Source organism: Gossypium hirsutum, chromosome A05, assembly GCF_007990345.1.
Source record: "Gossypium hirsutum isolate 1008001.06 chromosome A05, Gossypium_hirsutum_v2.1, whole genome shotgun sequence".
Lineage (NCBI taxonomy): Eukaryota > Viridiplantae > Streptophyta > Magnoliopsida > Malvales > Malvaceae > Gossypium > Gossypium hirsutum.
The window spans coordinates 21,454,970-21,477,511 of NC_053428.1; the positions used below are offsets into that span (position 1 = coordinate 21,454,970).

General features: G+C 29.7%; 1 protein-coding gene across 4 annotated transcripts; it reads right to left on the bottom strand.

The window, feature by feature from the left end:
- Nucleotides 1–18,307: 18,307 nt before the first annotated feature.
- Nucleotides 18,308–22,480, bottom strand: LOC107957881 (endo-1,4-beta-xylanase 1). 4 transcript variants are annotated; one of them, XM_041113918.1, is made up of 7 exons: nt 22,359–22,480; nt 21,624–22,127; nt 21,378–21,537; nt 20,704–21,053; nt 20,368–20,545; nt 19,617–20,153; nt 18,308–19,460 (listed from the first exon to the last, which is right to left on the bottom strand). In XM_041113918.1, exons 2-7 carry the CDS (start codon nt 22,040–22,042, stop codon nt 18,345–18,347), a joined length of 2,760 nt encoding a protein of 919 aa, XP_040969852.1. In that variant the 5' UTR covers nt 22,043–22,127; nt 22,359–22,480; the 3' UTR covers nt 18,308–18,344. The 4 variants fall into 4 exon arrangements, with proteins under 4 accessions (XP_040969852.1, XP_016748987.2, XP_040969854.1 ...); XM_016893498.2 differs by having other exon boundaries at nt 20,704–21,056; XM_041113920.1 differs by lacking the exon at nt 22,359–22,480 and having other exon boundaries at nt 21,378–21,448; nt 21,624–22,248.
- Nucleotides 22,481–22,542: the final 62 nt, after the last annotated feature.

Genomic DNA, 22,542 nt, shown 5'->3' on the forward strand with positions numbered 1-22,542 from the left:
GTTGAAAATTTAAGAATTTTGCAATAAAAATAATACATGTTAAATAGATAGATTCCGTCTAAGTCAATTTGATGAAGTTTATCAACATTTGTTGCTTAAACTTTAATCATTTCGGCATGGAATTATTCTTTTCTTGACTTGATATCAACACTAGGCATTAAAATTATTATTTTATTTTTTTTAAAAAATCATGGTTAAACTGTAAATGAGATAACATATATCATATATTTAAAAAAAATCAAAATTGGTTCAACTTGTTAAGTTGAGATTAAAATGAATTATATTTATGTATTTTAAATTTTTTTAAAGTTTTCATTAATGTTATAAAATCTTTAACTACAACTTAAACTCGATTATGAATAACAAAGTTTTCACAAATTTAATTAAGTTTAATCAACTGAACTTAAACAATTTAAATTTTCATGCACAATAAAATTTGAATCACAGTTTGAGGTTGAGGTGGCGGGAGTATACCCTAATTTTAAACCGGGAATTGTAATTATGATTTTAATGTGTATTGAGATTAATTACTATTGTAGTTTTGAATTAAAATTAGTAGTAGAATATATATTTGAATTTAATCGCAACAGCGGTAATGAAAGAGTGAATTATATATAATGAAGAGAGAAAATAACTTTTAAACATATATAATGAAATTTTTTAATAATTTACCAAATAATTAATTATGCACATTAGAATAATAGGTACATTATTTTATATATTTAAATATCTATTATATGAAATAAAAATATTCAAACCTTTTATCAAAATAATTAAAAACTAAACTAATAAATAATTCAAAATCTTTTAATTTAAAAAATAAAAAAATATATATATATGTTGAGAATTGATAATAATATACAAATATTGAATTGATAAAGTTATTTAATTTTTTTAAAAATAAAAAACATACAATGTAAAATATAGTGCAAGACAAATAAAAAATAAATAAACCATGATGTGTGGTGTAACTGGTGCTCATCTATTCCCTTAATCATGAGGTCGAGGGTTTAATTATTATCCATGAAAATAAAGCACATTCTATTACAAATTGTCTATTTCATTGAAAAACAATTATCATAGCCAACCTTACCTTTCTAGTTATTCATTCATCCTTCCCTTTGGAAAGGATAATGGTATTTAGTTGTATAAAAAAAATCTATTTTTTTTCCTTATTTCATTTTGTTATTTAAATATTGTATAATTATTTAATGAATGCATAGATTTGTTTTTATATGATAAACTAATAAAAACATTCATTATATAATTAACTAAAAGTAAAGGAAAAAAATGTTTGAAACAATACTATTTTTTTATAACTTTTATTTATTAAAAAACATTTGAGATATAAATAATTTATTAATTTTAAAATGTCAAATATTTTTAAAGACTTTATTGTACATATACACTCATTTTGATACTATATCTTTAAAAGCCATTTCTTACATTCGTCTCATTGTTACAATTGAATTTAAATCCAAAGATATATTTCACCGTTGATTTTAATTTTATTGCTGCAATATTTAATTTCTTAGTAGATAGAGTGCAATCTAAACAAAACCATTGAGATACCTCTGGGCAATAAAAGTACATAAAATGTGCCATTAAGAGTTATATCAAATCCAAATGGACCCTACACTAAATCATAGGTCGGGTTAGGTTCGAGCCGGGCTTTGATAAAATTTAGACCCGTTTGATAAGCGCAACCTGAAAATGGACCTAAATTTTTATCCAAATTTGGCCTGGATAAAAATGTTAAAACCCGAGCCTAGTCGCATTAAATTTTTATATTGTTTTTTATATATACATTTTTTAAAATATAATACATAAAAAACATTAAAATAAATGTTCCCAAACAAATTGAAAATAAATTTGAAAAAATCTTCATACTTAAATAACATTAAGACAGGTGCAACTTAACAAGCAAATAAAAATTATACAATATTTAAACAATAACAATAAAATAGTAGCAGCACAACAGTGAAATGACAACAAAACAATGAAAAAACAGTAAAAAATAATAACAAAACAGTGGGAAAACAACATTTTTTTCTTTTTGCAAATTCAGGCCAAGCCCGGGCCAGAAAATGTTTACCTGAGCTCGACCCGTTTTTTAAATAGGCCTTATTTTTTGCCCAAACTCTTTTTTTGTGTTTATAATTTTACCCAAATCTTCGGGCGGGCCTTTAAGCTGTGCCTAACCCGGCCCAGTGTAAAATTAATTCCTAACATTTTCACCTCTAATCCTCTATACCTTAACTAAATAAAAAAGGTTATCACCATTGGTCTCTTTTTCTTTTCAGGAAAACTTTATTTTTTTTTTTAAAGTTACTTGATAATTTAAAAAATAATAATTATTGATAGTAAAAGAAGTATAAATTATTTTGTTAGAGAGGTGTTGATTGTGTTGGAAAAGTTAACAAGTTCAAATATTTAGGAAAGTAGTTTTTATTTTATTTAAAAATATATAATGTCTATATAATTCTATTAATATAAAAATAGTATTTTGTTATTTAAATTGTATTTTTTTCCAATTATGTTGAGATTAATTTGTAAGTTGTAGAATTTATTCAATCAAACATTTTATACGAATGTCATTGATAAATCATTACTGATAATATTGAAATTTAAAAAAACATATATTTTCAAGCATTTGATTAGTATATAAAGTTATTATTGATTGAATATAATTAACTAAACTTTTAGGCATCAGTGATTATATAATTGAATAACAATAAAAAAAAATGCAATCACTTTTAATAATAACAATTAACGGGGTTGTGAATTTTAACCTATAATTAAATTTTAATAAATTGTAATTAAGGGATTAAATATCAAATTTGTCTAAAACCGCACAAGTGAAGGATTAAATATAAAAGAAAGAAAGTGAAGTGTTGAATTAATTAAGTCCATCCATAATTGCGTATTAAGGCATAAAATGCAAGGCTTGAATAAAAAGCTTTGAGACTTACATACAAGACAATTTAAGGATGGAGGGAGGGAAAATGAATGTAACAACCTAAGCCTTACTATCAATGGAATTTCCATTATGGCTGTAATTATACAAAAGAAGGAAGAGTGGAAGGGAAAATTAAATGTCAAGATCATATTTAATTGCCTTTCACCATTATAATTGGAAAACAAAATCATGTAAGATTGATATGTGTAGGGCACTTCATGTTTCATTCATTTCCTCCCCCTTTGGAAGAGTTTTATTGGATTAATAAGACAAAGCAACAAGTAATATCATATATTATGAGCAAAATATTCCTTCACTTTCTTATTATTTTATATATATTGTTGTTCTACCAAATCTATCATGCTTCCTCACTACCAAATGTGGAAACCTGCTAATGCTATTGCTTTACTTCATTCTATATATATATTTTTGAATTGTTTATGGTAATTTGAGTTTTTTAGTTTACGATTTTAATATTATTTGGCAGAGTTTTAAACTTGTTTTGTTAAGTATTTTTAAAAGAATATGTTTTCAAAAAAAAAAAAAGTAATCAATAATATGCTTTTTTGAAAACAATTTTATATAAATATTTTAAGTTATTTTTCACTATTTTAAATATAAAATATTTATTTTCACGTCATAAGATTTAACTTATATTTTATAAATCGTACATTTCTATTCAAATTGATTTATAATTTTCCGATTTTTCTTTTTCAAAATATCCATTTTAGTTTAAATTTTTTTTCACCCCGTTTTTAAAAAAAAAATTCAGACATGAATTTAATAAGACATGACACATACCAAAAAAAGAAAGCAACATGTATATCTTTCACTTCCAATAATTAATCAAATTCAAAATTTAAGTTTTGGTTGTAACCTAAAAAGAAACTTACAAACAGCAATACATTCATATGGGACTGGTTTTTTTCCCCCAAAATTTGATTGGGACATTAAAACTGATTAAATTTGGAATTCAATCAGATGGAACTTAAAACTAAAATTTTAGTAAAAAAAAAATTATCATTTAATCTAACAAGGTCATATCCACCTCTGAAGCATTTTTCCCAACCACCAAAGTATCCATGGTGATTAAAAGTTTAAAGCGCTAGGTGTTGATATTAATGTGTGATTTCATGGGGTTGTTTTTGTGCAGTCGTAAAAGGTAGTTTAAGAATAGAAGAACATAGAAGTTGCGTACATAATAGTTATTTTCAACGGTTAACTGTGCAAAAAAGCCCCCCCACCCCCTAGCTTCAGTCTAACCAACATATCAACTGTTTTTTATGACCATTTGGCAGTAAAGTAGGTATGGGAGGCAAAATTAAAACAACACCCCCAACTGAAACTGGAAGAGCTTTGTTTAAAGTTGCCTGGCATGGCCTCCTTTGCTCCTCTGCTATCATCTTCTTTTCGCCAAATCACTATACCATAATTAATATTTCATTACAAAGTGTAAATTCATCGAATGTCTCACGAATCTGAAAGAGTTGGAGAGACACGGAGGCCCACAGGCCATAAAATAGCCTCTTCCACCCCCGATAGTCGCGCGCTATATAAATAAATAATTAAGGGAGGGGCCGAAATGATAAAGAGAGAAGCTATCAATTTGGTTTCTAGTGTTGCTTTGTTTGCCCCATTTTTTTTATTTTATTTAATACTTTCTGAAGAGGATTGGACATGTCTAAAACTCAACAGCAACCTTGCAGGGAAAGGGAAAAAATAATCAACTTCACTCTCCATATTCATTTGTCCTTCACTGAATTCAGTCACAGTGCTGTTTTCTTTGCTGCTTCTCCATGCACTGTTCTCTATAGTATGTGCAATCACTTGCCTGCCATTGCCCTGCAAAATCACTACTACTTTAATTACCATCACTTTCTTAACATCAAACCCAGTAAAAGAGCAGATGAGTTCAATTCATGATTAATTTGATCAAAGTTCCTTTCTTTGGTTTCTAATCTACATAAAAGGGAGGTGAAGGGGGGGGGGTTTGGAGATGATGTACAGTTGAGTTGTCTATTATTGGTGCTTGCCTTTTCCCAGTCAAATCATCATCTTCAATCATCATTTGAATGAGCTGTTCCTGTCATGTCATCTTGAAGCAACTTTGTGTGAGATAAAAGAATAGTGCTTCTAAACACTTAGCATATTATAATATTTAATCTTTGTAATTTGCTATGCAATTATATGTATATTAATCTAATAGTCAAAAAGATGGTTCATTTTTACATAATATGATTTCGATTGAACAAAACAAGTGAAGTGACACATCAACCTCCATTATTTCTCAGATTTTAAACCTTGGAATTAGATTATAATAATATACTCATAACATTCCTGATTCCTTTGTTTGCCTCCGGAAATCAAGCAACAAACCAATTTGTTCATTCACACTCTTTTGTTAGATTAAACTCTTGATTTGGCTGAATAGGTATTATTGTAAATATAAAATTATATAATTATTTTTTTAAATATGATGTTTAATAATTTAATATTTAAAATTGATTTCAGGAAATTTAAAGGATAGCACTGACCAAAGGTGTGCATTAAATGGAAAACATTGCCGAAACGATTGATATTATTGTCAAATGTGGTCTTTTATCATTTGGTAAAGTTTTTTCAATTCAATTTGATGCCTGTCAGGTTGGATCCAGCAATTTTCTACATTCACTAAACTTTATAGAATTTCAACTTTCGGCAATTTTAATTAATATATTTTGATATTTAATTCAGTATTTGGAATTTTTTTTGTCGCAACAACTTTGATTTTAATGTTTATTTTTGTACTTCAATTTTTTAAATTTGACACTTGAGTTTAATTTATCTCAGTTAAATACTTGAGTGTAATTTTTATGTTTAATTTGGTACATGTGCTTTGTTTTATCCTAATTAAGTACATATATTTTTATTAGAGCATAAGTGTCAAACATTCATTAAACCATGTAATGTCATTTGGTCTTGATACCAAATTAAACATTGAAGCCAAAATCATACATCAAATTAAAATAAAAAAAATTCAAGTACCCAATTGAATATTGAAATCAAATTTAAGTATTGATAAAATATATATATATTAGCATTTGTTATGAACTTAAGATGATAATTTTTTTTTAAATAACCATTATTAAAAAAAGCGAATATATTTATTAAATTTAATAAAATAAATAATATGCTAGAAGTATTGAAGGAAACATAACTAGTAAAAACAATTAGCAGGTAATTATAAATATATCCTGACCGAATCTTATGAGAATCAAAAGCACGAAAAAAATGATATATATATATACATTAATTAAGCTTAATCGACGTAATTAATGTTTGATTATTTATTTATTTATTGTTGTGTGGTGGTGGTTAGCGCTTAGGAGTTTTGAAGTCATTTATGATGTAATTCAAATCGGAGCTAAATTCATTTTCAGTATGTGCATTTTTCAACAACATCAATTTATATTCATCATTCATGTTTTAAGTATTTAAAATGAAATAAAGTCGGTCCAAATATAGAAAATTTAATTGAATACGTATATTTTACATTTTATTCGAAAAAATATGTTTAAAAATGAAAAGGTGGAAATATAAATTTTTAGATACAATAACATTAACATTTTACCTTAAGCCATCAATAAAAAAAATTAGGGCTTTTTAGTAAAATAAAATAAAATTTTGATTCCCATTGCAAATAGCAATGACCAAATTTTTAAGTTTTGTTTTGTGGAATGATATGGAGCACCCATATACTTTGATTTCATAGCAAAATAGGATCATTAGGTTTTGTCTTTCCTCCTCCTTTTCATTAATTCCAGCTGCTTGATTAGCATTTAATTTTAATAGTGGCAACAAATTAAAAGCTAACTTAGCTTTTTTTTTTTGTTTTTTTGCTTTATTAGGTAAATATATATTATTCCATCTTTATGTCTACTAATTACACTAATTATGATTCCTTCTCAAGGAAATTTGAGTTTGTAAAACAACTTTTTATGCTTTTTATGAAAAAGAAAAGTTATATGGGTTCTATATTTAATTAAAATAAGGGTTGTACTTTGTACCTATAACATAAAGGGTAAATTACATTCAAGGCTACTAAATTATTAGTAATTTTATATTTTAGTCACTCAATTTCAAAAAGTTATAAAATGGTCATTGAACTATTCTAAAATTTTCATTTAAATTATTGAGATGTTAAAATTGTTTTGTATGGCCATCTCTGTTTACATTGCGTACACTAGTTAAAAGCTCTTATTCTTTTTCTCTTCTATTGTTCAATTTTTTTTATAAACAACTTTGAACATTGCAAATCAGCAAAGTAAAATCCAAATAGCTTTCTTTTTCAATCTTTAACACTAACTGTTAGATCAACTTGGATCCAAGGCTTATTCTTCGACTTGTCGATCGGTACTAATTCATCGTACCGATCATCAAATCCTCACTTGGAGCTCGTTAGCTGGACTTTTAAAAAAACTTAATAACTCAATGACTTAAATAAAATTAAAAAAAAAACTTTCAAATAGTTCAATCTTCAATGACTTAAATAAAAGCTTTTGAATAGTTCAATATCCATTTTGTAACATTTTAAAGTTGAGTAATCAAAATGTAAACTTACTAATAACTTACTAATTGTGAATGTTGTTTACCCTAAAATAAAAAAAAAAGCTAGGGAAATTAAAAGCAAATATAATTACTAATTAGTTTTCTTACCCGTGCAATACACGCGTTGATTGTATGCATCAATAAAATATACTGTAACTTTTTTTAAAAAGTTTACCTCTAAATTTTAAATGTGCAAAAATATCACTATATTTTAGGTGAAATTAAAAATTACCACTATAATTTACTTTAATTGATATTTATTATCGTGTTTATAAATTAAAGGCAAATTTACCACTATGTTTTAACCTTATATTAAAGTTTGTCATTTTACATTTATTTGATTGAATTTTGTCTCTAAATTTTGACATTTGATTAAAATTTTATACTCAAATTTAATTCAAAATAACTTCAAAAGAATTCAACAAAATTCCTTTTTTTTTTATTTCATCTTAACATTTAACATTAATAAGTAAAACAATATAATGTCAAAATAAAAATATAGAAAACGGTTATTTTATAAAATATATATTAATTTTCAAGTATTAGTTTCATTAATTTTAAATTTTATTAAAATTTGATATTTTCTAAATTAACTTATTATTAAGTATTGAAATAAAATGTTTTAAAGAAGTTTTATTATTGAAATTTGTTTTCAAATTTTCAAAATCAATATCCAACGATAGAATTTAATTAAAAAAATGAAAATTTGTGGCAAAAATTAATAAAATTTAAAGTTTAGTGGTAAAATTTAATAACATAAAAATTTAGTGTCAAATTTACTTATTAAAAAAAAGAAACAAGGGCAAATATCAATAAAAATAAAGTACAGTGATGAATTTCAATATTTATTTACAGCATGATGATAAATTTGCAGTTTAACTCTTGTTAGAAAAAATAATATTTGAATTTTTTAAAAATAGTATAGTAAAAGATATTGTAAAACTAATTAATATAATATTTTAAAACATAATTATCATACCAATTGTTTTAAAAATTTTACCAAACATATTTTTTAATGTTTTTAAGTAATTTAGTAAAAAATTATATATATTAAATATAATTACTCATCATTAATTTGAATTTATTTTAATTAAGTAATTGAAATTAATAAATTTTACGTATAGTATTGATTAATAAATAGAAAATCATTCATTAACATTATCAGCATTATATAATATTTAATTTTATATGTTAATATTATTATACTAATTTATATAAAAATCACATACTCATATATGCTAATTAATTGAATATACATTAATGCTTATTATATATATTTATATACATATCATGTGTACTAATTAAATTTTATATGATTTCGCAATTACTAAAGGAAGCATCATTCTCTTTTGGAAACTCAATTCTCATAACCTTGAAGTGTTCGATTCCAATATTTATACTTTATTGTATGTTTGATATAATATTTGGTATTTAATATTTTTTTATTTAATTTAGTATCTAAATTTAATATTTTTGTAGTTGACATTTAAATTCTTTTTTGTTGTCCAATTTGATACCAAATTAAAAAAAATTAAATATCAAATTTAAAAAATTAAAGTCAAATATGAAATTATGAAAATAAATTTAAGTGTTGAATGTTATATTATTTTTAAAAAAAATATTGTGGACCGCAATTTCATTGTAAAAAATTTACAATATATGTTACATTCTAATTGGCCCTTTACAGAGAAGTAAGTCAATTTGTATTCAACTTTCCCATTAATTTTCCAATTAAAAAAATAGTAGTTTAGCGCACAAAATTAATAAATAATATAATAATTTATATGCATTTTAGGTAAAAATCAAGAATCCAAGTTGAAGTATTTATCAAAAATTAAATTAAATTTTATGTTTTTTAAGTATAATAATAAATTTTTAACAAATTGAAGTAAAAAAAAAACTAACGACTAAAAGATAAAAAATGAGATTCATAATTAGTACATCTTTTAATTAAGCCTTCTTTCTTTGACTTACATAAAAATACATTGAGACCGCAGTAACTTTTATAATATATTAGAAATTCTATCATTCCCACATATTTAAAAATTAGATAAATATAACATAAAAAATAAAAGAAAACATATAATTTAAAATTAACAATATTTTATAACGTATTTACAATATGTGTAAAATTAAAATGAAAAAAATTAGTTTAAATTATAAGTAAAAAAAATTTAAATTGATAATTATATCATATTAATAATACTAAATGCATTCTAATTTTTTATCATAGTATTATCATTTTTCTACAACACGTTAAAATGTCATAATGTTTGTGAAAGGAAAATTAAATAACATAAAAAAATTAATATTGAGTTAATATAATAATTCATTTAAAAATTAAATATTGAGTTAATTTATGACACCAATTCAATCAACAACATTATCTATACTAGATTTTGTCACATCCACGACAAGGGTGAAAGAAAATTCTTTTTTTTTTAATTTTATTCAAAAATAAATATAGGTTGAGTGGTAATAAACTTGTATTTTAATACTATTTAACACATGTTTGAACATTGGATTTGAAATTTTTAATTATTTTTATTTAAAGATAATATAAAAATATAAAAAAAACAAAAATGTTACTATAATAATATTAATTCTAATTTGAAAGAAAAATATTTTTATAATTTTACATTTGAATTGACGATCAAAGAAACACAAATTTAATAAAGTGCTTAAATATAAATAAATATTAAATTAGATGTAGGTATATACTCCATGAAAAAAAAATATATCTTCCATGCATAAAACATGATAGAGATATGTATGGTAGTAAATAAATACACTTACACCAATTTGAGAAATAAGGTTAACAATAATGAAAAGAAAGTGTGTGAGAGAATCTTCTTTCTTTTCTTTAATTGCACTTTGAAAAAGAAATTTGAAGGAGGAGTATACATATATTATATTATAATTTATTGTGATGTCCATAGCCATTACTACTCAATCTTCATTTTCTATTTTATTTACTATAACGTCTTTTAAGTTCAATAAAATAACATTTTTTAATTAATAATTAAAAGGTTAATTTAACATTGCTTTTAAAAATTGTATTTTAAAATAATATTTATAAGTCTTGTAACTTAGGGTATTTTTGAAAATAGCATTTCCCTAATTTTTGTGTGAGGTTTTTCGTTGTGTCATTGTACAAGATTTGGTCTTGTGAAGTCAATGTTATTGGCTAAGATCAGTGCTCTGGGTCTATGATGCGTTTAGGTTCTTCTATGAAAAATTTTCAGCAAATGTCAATCCAGGATAGGGAGGAGGCATAGTTGATTGTTGAGGTTGAGGAGGCTATTATGGATGATATTGATTACGACCTCTGTCTAGTGGGTAAGTTTTTTGGTGAGCGGGCGATCAATTTAAATGCTATTTGACCATTGTCATTGTGGAAGCCTTTTCAAGGTCCTACAATAAGGGTGATAGGTCATTCGGGTTTGTATCTTATTCAGTTTTATCAAGCTTTTAGTCCTTTAATAACCTAAAAAGTGTTGATTTATTCTTTGTCGACTTTCGGGTTAAAGTGCATGATTTGTCACCGGGTTTTGCTTTTGAGAACTTGGACAAAAGTTTGGGCAATGTTATGAGGATGTTAGAATATGATGCTATGGGAGGTCGGAATGTATTGCATAATTTCATGAGAATTTAGGTTAGGTTGGATACCAGGGAACCTTTAATGCTAAGGAAGAAGTTGCATCATTCTAAGGGTAATTATTTTAGGGTAACTTTTAGCCATGAAAGGATTTCGTAGGTTTGTTATGGAGGCTAGAATGTATTGCATAATTGTTAGTTTTGCACATAGGGACTAAAGTGTAAGAATTTCAAAATTAGTGATGAATTTCTGTAAATATAATTATTAGAGGGTTGTAGAGGGATGAATTTGATATTGGTTTCAAAAACTAATCTTAAATGTGAATGATATGTTTGTTTCGATTTTAGGGACTTAATTGAATAAAGTGCAAAACTTTAGGAAAAATTATGAAAAGTAATAATAGGATATCATATGCATTAGATAAACTGTTATAAAATGTTTATAACTAATAATTTGGAACGAATTACAGTTTAGATCAAGATTCGTATCAACAAGGACTTAATCGAGGAAAAGGGAAAATTGCATACTAGTCCTTGACACCTCGTTTAATATAGTTTTTCCAAGTAAGTTCATATGGTGTAGTTATGCATATATGTGTAATATATGTGTTTGAATTATGAATTTATATTATGTGATTATGTTTTGAATTGAATTAAAAAAGGTACTAAAGGTGAAAATGGACTGAATTGTAAATAAGTGATTAAATGTGTTAAAAGTGCTCAGACAAATGTTTTATAGGATAGGATAAATAGGCATGCCAATAGTGTTATTTGTGCATTGTACATGATATGATATGAGATGATATTAATGTACGGAGAATTTACTGTTTAAATCAGGATCCAACATTTGTTACAGATTACCAAGTTTGTCTCTACGAAGACCACTGTTACTGTTTGTCTCTTTGGAGACATTGGTGTGTTCAGTGGGGATGTTGACATGTGTCAATGGGCTTAGCACTTTGGTGCTCAGGTGTGTGTTTCGCTCAGACAAGTAATCAGGTGTGTTTTGGTGGTTACCCGTGTATTCGTATCTGTTTTTTTCTAGTTCAATGGGCTAAAATGTTAATGAAAAGGTAAAAGATTGTATAAGAATATCTTTGATGACAGAGATGTATTTATATATGTAATTGGAAGAATGTAAATGATGAATTTGATAGATTTTTTAATAAATTGGTTTTGAATGGAATTGTATAGTACAATTCGAAATGTTAAAGTATTGTATTTGTTAAACTCAATGCACGATTGTGTTGACGGGAAAGTCATGTAGTTATTTAAGTTGGCATATTAACTGTGATTTCCAGTAAGCTCTATAGTTTTTTAACCTATGAACTTGCTAAGAAAATATAATGCTTACTCGATTCCATTTTTTGTTTCTGTTTCTATAGTTGAGACTTTTACAGAACTCGTCGATCGAATCAACTCGGAGCACACACTACCCAACTTCTGATTCAATAGTATTTTAAACGTTTCAGACACGGTTATGTGGCATATAAATAGAGCTTGTTTTGTACATATGTTTGCTTTTTATACTTATAGAGATGTATCAAGAATTTTAATGGTTTTTGGTTGCTTGAAAATAATAATTTCGAATAGTATATGATAGTAATTTGGCAACTTATGCTTGAAGCATAAAAATGGCCAATTTGGATGTGTAAAAGTTACCTTAACATGTTTGATATGGTATATTATTTAGTTATGGAAATGTGATGGTAGCTAAGTACAGTTGCTTATGGAATTGGTAATGGAATAGATGGTTTTGGTACATGGATGTATAACATTGAATTGGGCTATAATTGAAATTTATGAGTGGTAAATGTTAGAGATGAAATGGTTGGAATTAGATGTTAATTTGGAGTGCACTTCTTGTTTGAATTCTTGATAGTTTTGTGCATATGTAAATGAACGCTTTGGGTACATATTTTAGTATGTTTTGGTGCAGGTTTAAAGGTGCAAGTATGCACCAACATGTTAAAAGTTTATATTGGTATGCAATAGATTTAAGATGACATATTTTTGTTCCATACGGTCGTGTGACCACTGAAATGTAGAAAGCTTTGGAGCCATATGGTTCTCAATTGCCATATGAGCCAGCCACATGCCCGTGCGAGTATTGTAGATTTAGTCACTTATAATTTGCACAACCTCAGTTTGTTACATGGTTCAGGCACACGATTATGTGACTTTTGATGAAGTTTTAGTGTTTGATCCACACAACTTTAGCGAGTTACACAGCCTGCGAACACAACCGTGTGACACTCGTTTTACATGAGTGTCTTTATCTTTTGAAAATGTTGCAGTTTGATCCCTGTTTGTTCTAGGGTTAATTTTAGACCTTTCGTAAGCTCGATTTAAACTTGATTTTGTTTGTGATATGTAATAATTGCATGTTATTTGAAATATTTGAATTTTATGTTGCATGTAATTATTTCGTCGACTGTTATAACATCCTATAGCTTGGTTTCGATAATCGAATCAGGTGAGGGGTATTACAAAATTGAATAAAATGTAAAATATGAGGGAAATAAAAAATGAACTTATTTAATATCATGCATCTCATGACAATATTTGCTAATGTTTAGTATGGATTTGGTATATAAAATATGTGTATAAATCAAGAATTGGATTAAGTTGGAGTTAATAGGGAAAAAACTAAAATTATGGATTAGCCCATGAAGAATCTACTCGTTTTGTGTTTCAAAAAGGTAAGTTCAATTGGAACTTACTACCTTCCCTTGTGTTATATGTATGTTTGTGTTTGTTTCATTATTATTATGCTTGGAAATAATTTGATATGTTAATGAATATTGACATAGAGATATATGTTTACTATGTTATAATACATTGTACAGGGTATGATATGTAATTGAAAATGATTACATGATATGATATGTAATTGGAAATGACTATAGGGTTGAATTTGCAAATATGAATAGTTGATATCCATATGAACTTAGTAAAATGTTATGATATGATTGACATGCCAATAAAGGATTATGCGTGCTTGTACGAAATATGTGATTGTACAAAGATTATTAAAGGTTATATTAAGATCCAACATCTGTTGCATATTATCGAATATTATACGTCTTTACGAAAACTTTGGTGTGGTGAAAGAATGTATTTGAAATGTTTATATATTTGATGCCCATGGGTTTTGCACTTCAGTGCCTTAGTGTAGTGTAGTTCACCTGTGTATCTGAGTTCATTTTACTAGTGTTTCATTGGGCGAAATACTAAAATTGGATATTGAATTAAAAAAGAAGAAAAAGAAGTGAACTAATTTAATATGGTATTATGATTTGTGATTTATATTGAAATAACATGATTTTGTATCTTGATGTATGCAAGTGAGATGGTAAAGTATGATTTGGTATGAATTGATGATATTCATGATATGTTATAATGTCTAACCTATTTGGATGTCAATGTTGTCATGTTCCTAATTATGACATTATGTGCTAAGGTTAGTCAAATGTATGTCAAATTTATGGTAGCTAGTATGCCTAAACCTTGTGTTTTTCATTTGAAATCACTAAGCATTTATATGTTTGTTTTAGTTTTTTCTTCTACTTGTAGATATTTAATTTGTGGAACTCACAAAGTTGAATCTTTGTGGACGTCACACTATAATTGAACGGTAGAAATATGTTATTTTGGTTCCAAAATTTTTGCGGACGTCACACTATAATTGAATGGTAGAAATATATTATATATTTTGGTTCCAAAGAATGTGGCATGTATATAATTTGATTATGCTATGGAATGGTCAACTTGATGTCCTTGTTATTTAACTTCGGACTTCTTGCAACAGTTGGAAAAAAAAATCTATCGATTGAATATGAAAATATTTTGACTCAGGAAGGGTTGTGGCTTCAGAAATCTAGATTAGATTGGATTGTACATGGTGAATGGAATATCAAGTTCTTTCATTTGACTACGCTAATACGAAGAAATAGAAATAAAGTTGTTGGGTTGATTATTGAGGATCAATGGGTTATGGATCGGGATCAGATTTACGTTTATGTGGTTGACTTTTACTGACAACTTTTTATGGACAGGGAGGTGCAACCTTTGTTGGGTGATTATGGAAGATTTCGATCAAGTTTTTCATAATCGGAGAAGGAAAATCTATTGAGTATAGTTTCTTTATCGGAGGTTCGAAATGCACTATTTTCAATGAAGGCTTTGAAATCCCCGCGGTTGGATGGTTTTCAACTTTTGTTCTTTCAGAAATACTGGGACATGGTAAGCAAAACATTGTTGTCTGTTGTACAGGAAGCGTTTACTACGAGTTGTTTTGATGATTCGGTTTTGAAAGTAATGTTAGTCTTGATTCCCAAGACAACTACGACGCATAGGATTTCCTTGTTCCGACCTATTAGTTTGTTTAACTCGTCGTATAAAAGTTTTGTCGAAGACGATTGTAGGCAGATTGAGACCGATTCTTCAATGGATCTGTCAGAGAGTCTTCAGATAACTCAGGACATGGCTTGTTGCGTGCTTAACTTGGATCTCTATTTTTATGTACCAAAAACAAATATAAAAGTATGAAAAAATAAATAAAACGCATTAAAATAATAATAATCTTTTACTAAAAATGATAAATTAATTTTTTTTTCCAATTGAACTACAAGGTATATATATTTAACATATTTTAATTTTAATTTATAAATTGACAGATAGTACAATAAATAATAAAAAATATAGATATAATTGAACCCACACTACAAGTTGCAGGCTTGCAGTTGTGTAATGTTATAGAGACGAAAGACAAGATGAAGCACTCCCACTTCCGCTGCTACTACTGCTGCTAAGCATGTCAATGGTGGATCTCTAACTCACCTTGTCATCCCTTAAACTTCAAAGCCCCATAAAGAAACTCAGAGTTTTTTTTTTTATGGTTGCGGTGGCAATGGCAGGGCCTGTGTGTTGGGTCCCATTTCAGAGAGAGCCGCGCGAAAACAGCGCGGGAGCTGTTTCCCGATGCACTAGACATCTCATAAATCCCTGTCTCTGCCACTCTTTGCTACAATTGTTTTTATTTTTTATATACTTGGTGGGGTGGGGTCGGTTCCCAGTCACATAAAATGTTACCTCCTTTTTGATCATTCACAGACAACCACCCCTCCCCTCCCTTTTTCCATTTCATCTCTCTCTCACATTCTCCTTTGGAGGAAGAAAGGTTTTTAGGGAAGCGACTGAAGCTAACGTGCACTTGTGTGGAATTGGAAACGACCCAACACCCTTCCACTATACGCCCATGTGGGCAATGGGGTCCATTAGAACCATGTATTTTGACCGAGACAATGTGAGAGAGAGATAGAGAGATACTGTTTTCGGGTCCAATCAAACACACCAAATTTGAACCTCCAGCATCTCAGAAGCTGTGAACCCCTCATCATCATCAAGCTACTTTTATACTTTATGTATACAGTATACATTCTATATCTCTGCATCTTACTTGTGTTTTGGATTTAGGAAAAACTTAAAATATCGTATATATATGTTAACACTGTTGTTAATAGTCCCCCCTCCCCCCTTTTTTTTTCTACTTATCTATTTTTCTTGGTCTATGGTTTAGTGGTAGGAGTAGATGGTGAGAGAGTCCAAATTGATTATATTACACTTCAATTGTTTGATTAAGATAGCAATATGTTGCAGCTTCCTATCCCACAAAACATCAAGTCATTCTACATGGTACCTGTTTAGTTTTGGAAAGAACATCATTATAAAAAAAATCATAAATAGTTACAGCTATCTATGTGTAAAATAAAAAAACAAAAACTGATGTTGATTCTTACACATTACATGCAGGAGATGATATTGGGATTTTGACATCAGATTTGAATGAGACTACCAATTGGGATATTTAGCTGAAATGATGGAAGAATCCAATACAAAATCAAAAAATGGGGTCCCCATTTTGAGTCCATGAACTTCCATTTCTCCCACCTAACTTTCATTCTTTTTCTTTTCTAGTTCTCTAACTTCAGCTTTCAATTGGAGGGCTTGTCTAATCCCTTCTTGGCTGCTATTTTTTTTCTATATTCAGTCATTTTCTCCTTTTCTTTTTAGTCACTAAAAACCCAAGTCCTTTTGTTTTTGTCTGAACCTTTGGGCCTTGTCTAGTTTGACACTCTTCCTGGACCTCAACTTTATTTTCACAGTGAAAGGAGTGGGCTGAGTCACCACCCTTTCACCCACCTAATAAACTACTCTGGGAGACAAAACAAAAGGTAAAGCAGCCGTATTTCATGAAACTTTCTTGGAGGGGATATACATGTACTTGCCAGATTGGAAAATGGGAGACAAATCATCAAGATTTTGTTCTTCTGTGAGAAGGACCACGAGCAATTTGTTTCACTAATACATAATCAAAGCTTTTTCTTATGATTTCCCATGTTTTCTCCCAACTCTATAACAATATATAAAAGTTATCCCCCAATTCGTTGAGAAACCGGGATTCAAAACATTGGACTCAGCTTTTAATTCATGCTATTCATTTTAATTTTGAGGGCTTTTTCGGTAATTTTTAGGATAGACTAAGTGAATGCATACAATTACAAAGCAATTTCGGGAGTTAATTGTTTATAAAATTATAATATTAAATTTTATTAATCTACAATTTGTTTAATCAGTAATGGTTTTTTTTATGTTATATATTAATTTATATCACATTTCATCGATTATTTTCCTAATCTATTTGAGATTATTTATTGTGTTTTATTTGTCATCTATAATATATTTTACCTAATTTATTAAACTGATTTGATTTTTCTTTCATGGTTGCTTTTCTTTATTCAAAGTACTATAAATGGGAATTTAGGGTTTATAATTTAGGTTAATATATGCTTCAAGTTCTTGTTTTCTTTTTTTATTTTAATTTTACAAATTTAGTCTTTTTATTTTTTAAAATTCAAGTTTAATTATTGAAATTATTCTCTTAAATTTATTAACGTGATATTTAAAAAAAAAAAACTACTCCATAGTCATGTAATGGATCTCAAGTTAACAAAATAATTTTAATAGTGTTAACAATTAAATTTATATTTTGAAATATAAAATGTAGGAATAAATAATTTTATAGCATGTTATAACTTATCACGTTATTTTTCATATGATATTTGCTTTAGTTATCTTCTCATATTAACTTTGTGTCACATCTTGATTCATCCCATATTTTATTCATAATAATTCGATTTTACAGATCTATGGACACCACCAATGGGGAGTCGCCCTTGTCAACAACAAATGTTCTCGAAACTTTGTTCGATTCAGTTTCAACTTCCACAACATATGTCCCATGAAAGCCTCTGAATTCGAATTGTCCTTGAATATCGATACGTCCGTGTGCATGAGACAACCATTCATGTTTAAGAGCAAGAAATCTCTTCCCAGCTTCATTGATTTCACCTTCTGCATCAACCAGATGGGCATTGTCCCGGCTCATGAACAATTCCCAAAATCCCCACAGCATTACACCCTCCACAGCAGGATGTGCAAAAGCTTCTCTAAGCATAACTTCCAAATCCTCCCCTCGAATGTGTTCATTGAGGGAAGACACATCAAGCTCTGTAAACCAGATAGGAAGACCAACAACGCCTAACTTATCCAGAGCACTACACACTATTGGTCCTACTGGATTATCTATATGTCCTTGAATCCCAATCCCTCCAACAGGTGCACCTTGCTGCTGCAAATCAAGAATTTGTTCAATATACTTTTCAGGATATGATCTGGTATCCGTTCCATCTTCAACATGATAATCATTCACAAATAGCGTGGCAGATGGATCAAGCTGATTTGCAGTCTTAAACATGTATGTTCGGATATCTTTGCCCAGCCGGTCTTGATAAAATGACCCATGCAACATCTCGTTGTTCACATCATAGTGCCTGAACTTTCCCTTGTAACGTGTGAGAAGGCCTGTTAGACGATTTTGAACAGCTTTCATCAAGTCATTTTTGTTCAATGCTTGAATCCATTGCTGGACGGTGGACTGAACTTCCCAGAAAATACAATGACCTCGGGTTTCTATTTTGTTGTTTTGACATAAAGCCAACATATCATCAGCATCTTTGTAGTTGAAATTTCCTCTTTGTGGTTCCGTCCAATACCATTTCAATTCATTTCCGAACACCGCCCAGTTGAAGTTTTTCACAAAGAAATCAACAAAATCTTCGTTCTCTATATTTGTTCTATTGATGCAAGACCCTATAGGGAAACTATTTTGTGTTTGCATGACTGTAACAGAGGTTCCAAACAAACTGCTTGATTCAGATCCTGAGAATTGAAGGATAATATCACGCTTTCGAGTCTGTACATAAGCCAAATGAAACCCCTTACAAGTTAAAAGTGAGCTAGGACTACAAATACACAAGAGGCTTGGTAAAAAAGGACCCAACGTTGGAAGTTATAATGTCAGCATACTTTTGATACAGCAAATACTACTGAAATTGCAACTGGATATTACCTTGTCAGTTTGCCTCGCCAAATGCTTAAACCGGGCCACACGATCAACAGGGAAAATCTGAAGTCCAGCAACCATTAAATCAACACCTGCAGCTGGACCCTGGACATAAACCATAACCTTCAATGGTTGCTTCTCAATTCTAAAGGAACCACCGATTTCATGCCATCTACGATCTTTAATCTCAGCTTGTCCACCATTTACCCACTGGTTGTCCACACCAAGTGCGACATTCACATTTTGAGGACCACTTGCTCCAGAACCAATTCGAACCCAAGCAGATACTTGGTATGTCAAGAAAAGTTTCAGCTTATCAGTGATCATCTGAGCTGGGCCCATCCAAGTTTGCGTGCGATTTTTCACCAGGATATAGCGGCCGCTTAAAGGTTCATGGACACCAAGGGAATCTCTAGCCATTGGAGGAAGTATCTTTGGTGAGCCTGATGCAGCACTAAAATTGCAGTTACCAAGAGGAAACCATCCATCGGTTCCATCACTTAGTTGGCTATTTGTAACTATATTAACTCCATAATCAGGATTCTACAAGAAAATAAGAACACATCAGGAAACCATCACTTGGGTTATTTTTAACTGCATCAACTTCAATATGTAGATCCTACTGTCAAAAAGTGCATGCTTATATCAATTAGGGGTTTTATTGTGGGAAAGCATGCAGCAAATCTAAGCATCCGATATCTTCTCTAAAGTACAAGAAAATCAATAACAGATTCCAAAGCAAAATCATTCAACTCACCTCAATAATCGGTGGTGGTAAAGGAGGGATTTTCTCGGCATGCTTTACGCTTAAGGCATTGACAAGAATGTCTGTGCCTGGAGGTGGGCCTTCTAAATAGATGATTACTCTTGAAGGAGAACCATTTAGAAGGAACTTTCCCTGCAATTGCACCCAATCCTTATCGGTCGCCTGCACTCTATTATATTAAAAGAAAGCATCAAGACCCCAACACCAAAGGAACATATGGGATCTTCATAAACCAAATAAATCTAGGGAAGAACGTGTAAATGGCCGGAGATTTTGAGTGAAAAAAACACTAGTACTATGCACAATAAAACAAATAAAGGAACTTACTTGCCAATTCCGATGTACTGTTCACCACGATCTGGTGTGTGGACCCATAATGTAGCTTGTATAGTAGCAGTTGTGACATTGTTACCAAATATCCGTACAACAGCTGTTACATTATATGCTAGCTTTCGCTGCACTCTTCCAGTGATCTCCTGCTGGATTCCATTCCAGTTCTGAGTGCGCTCTGATGCAGATGCAAAAAATTTCCCAGTTTCTGGTAAAATCTTCCCATCTGCCATAGAATCATGCAAAACAACCTGGCAGCCTCTTCCAGACCAGTTACTGAGACCATTTTCAAATTGAGGGTTTATGATGACCTCGTCTCCAACAGCACTGCATCCTATGCTTGTACTCTTCTGAAACAAAGAGGATGGCAAAGGGATCAAAAAATCACTGTAAGACTACGAAACAGGCTTCTTTCTTTTTACTTTTCCCCTTGGCCAGAAGGGAGTGGAGTTAACAAATGAAAAATTAAATAACTCATACTTTTTTTTTTCGGTGATTGAGGCTTCCTTATATTAAACTCTTAGTTACCAAATTTAACAGTTTAGCACTTTACTGACAGATCACGCAGGCAGTTGGCTACTCATAGACCATTTCAGCATTATGAAAATGAACATTTTACAATACTCAGTTATGGAAAAGAAAAAGGATAAACTTCTCTAAGGCAATGTTACCTCTGACTTGCTTGAACTAGGACACCTAATAACCACTGAATCAATAAGCAGCTCAACACCCGGAGGAGGCCCTTCCAAATAAAATATAACCTGATTAGGCACTGTTGGTAATGAGAATATACCTTCCACCATTTCCCATTTTCCCTTTGACACAGATGTTCTGCAATGACAAACGCCATTAACAAAAACTTCCTTGTTAAGTTTATATACAAAGAAATGTAATGCAATAAAAATAAACATCATTACTTTCCAATGAACATATAGCTCGCTCCTGAACCATGGTTTAATAGCTTCAAGGTTGCCATGACATCTGTAGACCCTGAAAGGGGCCCCGATACTCCAACACAAGCAGAAACTGAGTACGTAGAACCTGGTGAAATTTTGCTTGTGATATCTTGCTCCAGACCCTGCCAGTGTTCTGTGCGATTTTTGATAACTGCATAATTACCACCTGACTTTGGTGACAATCCAACCCGGTTACCAGAATTGGCTGATACTATAAAGCCATTGCAGCAATTGGGATGCCAAGAGTACAGTCCCTTGTAGAAGTCATGGTTTACTATGATATTATCAGTTGGATTCCCACTTCTACAATTCCCCATAAAAAACCACCAATTACACGTCCCACTATCACAGATACAAAAACAGTTCCCACGAACCACCATGCAACATGAAAGTGGAGGGCAGCGAAAACGTGGGGTAAGCAGTTCCAACAAAAGAAGCAGCCACGAAATTTCCTATCGGTTTAAGCTTAAAAACAGCAATCGTCAAGAAAGATGAAAATTACTCGAGCATGACAACGAAATTTAAGTTTACTAATAAAGAGAAATAGCCAAAATTAAGGAGAATAAAACGAAACTAGCTACCCATCAAGCAAAAAGGAAAACACCCAATGAGGCTAAATGTAAACGAAATCGCAATAAAGGAAAAACTTTATGAGGTTTTCGTAAGGAAATAAAGCAAAAGAAATAACTACAGTACCTGAGGAGGATGCTTTATGCTTTCGACTCGTGAAGCAGCAAATGGAGAGCCTCATCATTTATAAGGCGCATGCCAACCTTCACTCGGAGTGCTTTGAAAGTTGAGTCTAAGAAAAGCGCGGGACCTAATTAACCCAACCAACCATTCAAATCTCTTTAAGCTCAAAAAACCCAAAAAAGAAAAA

What these genes read in the sequence shown, in the direction of transcription:
- LOC107957881 (XM_016893498.2), bottom strand. Translation starts at nt 22,042, where the DNA reads ATGGTGGTTCGTGGGAACTGTTTTTGTATCTGTGATAGTGGGACGTGT. An exon ending in CAGTACATCGGAATTGGCAA is followed by an intron (nt 20,546 to 20,703) that starts GTAAGTTCCTTT and finishes TTAATATAATAG; the next exon opens with AGTGCAGGCGACCGATAAGG. An exon ending in TACCACCACCGATTATTGAG is followed by an intron (nt 20,154 to 20,367) that starts GTGAGTTGAATG and finishes ATTTTCTTGTAG; the next exon opens with AATCCTGATTATGGAGTTAA.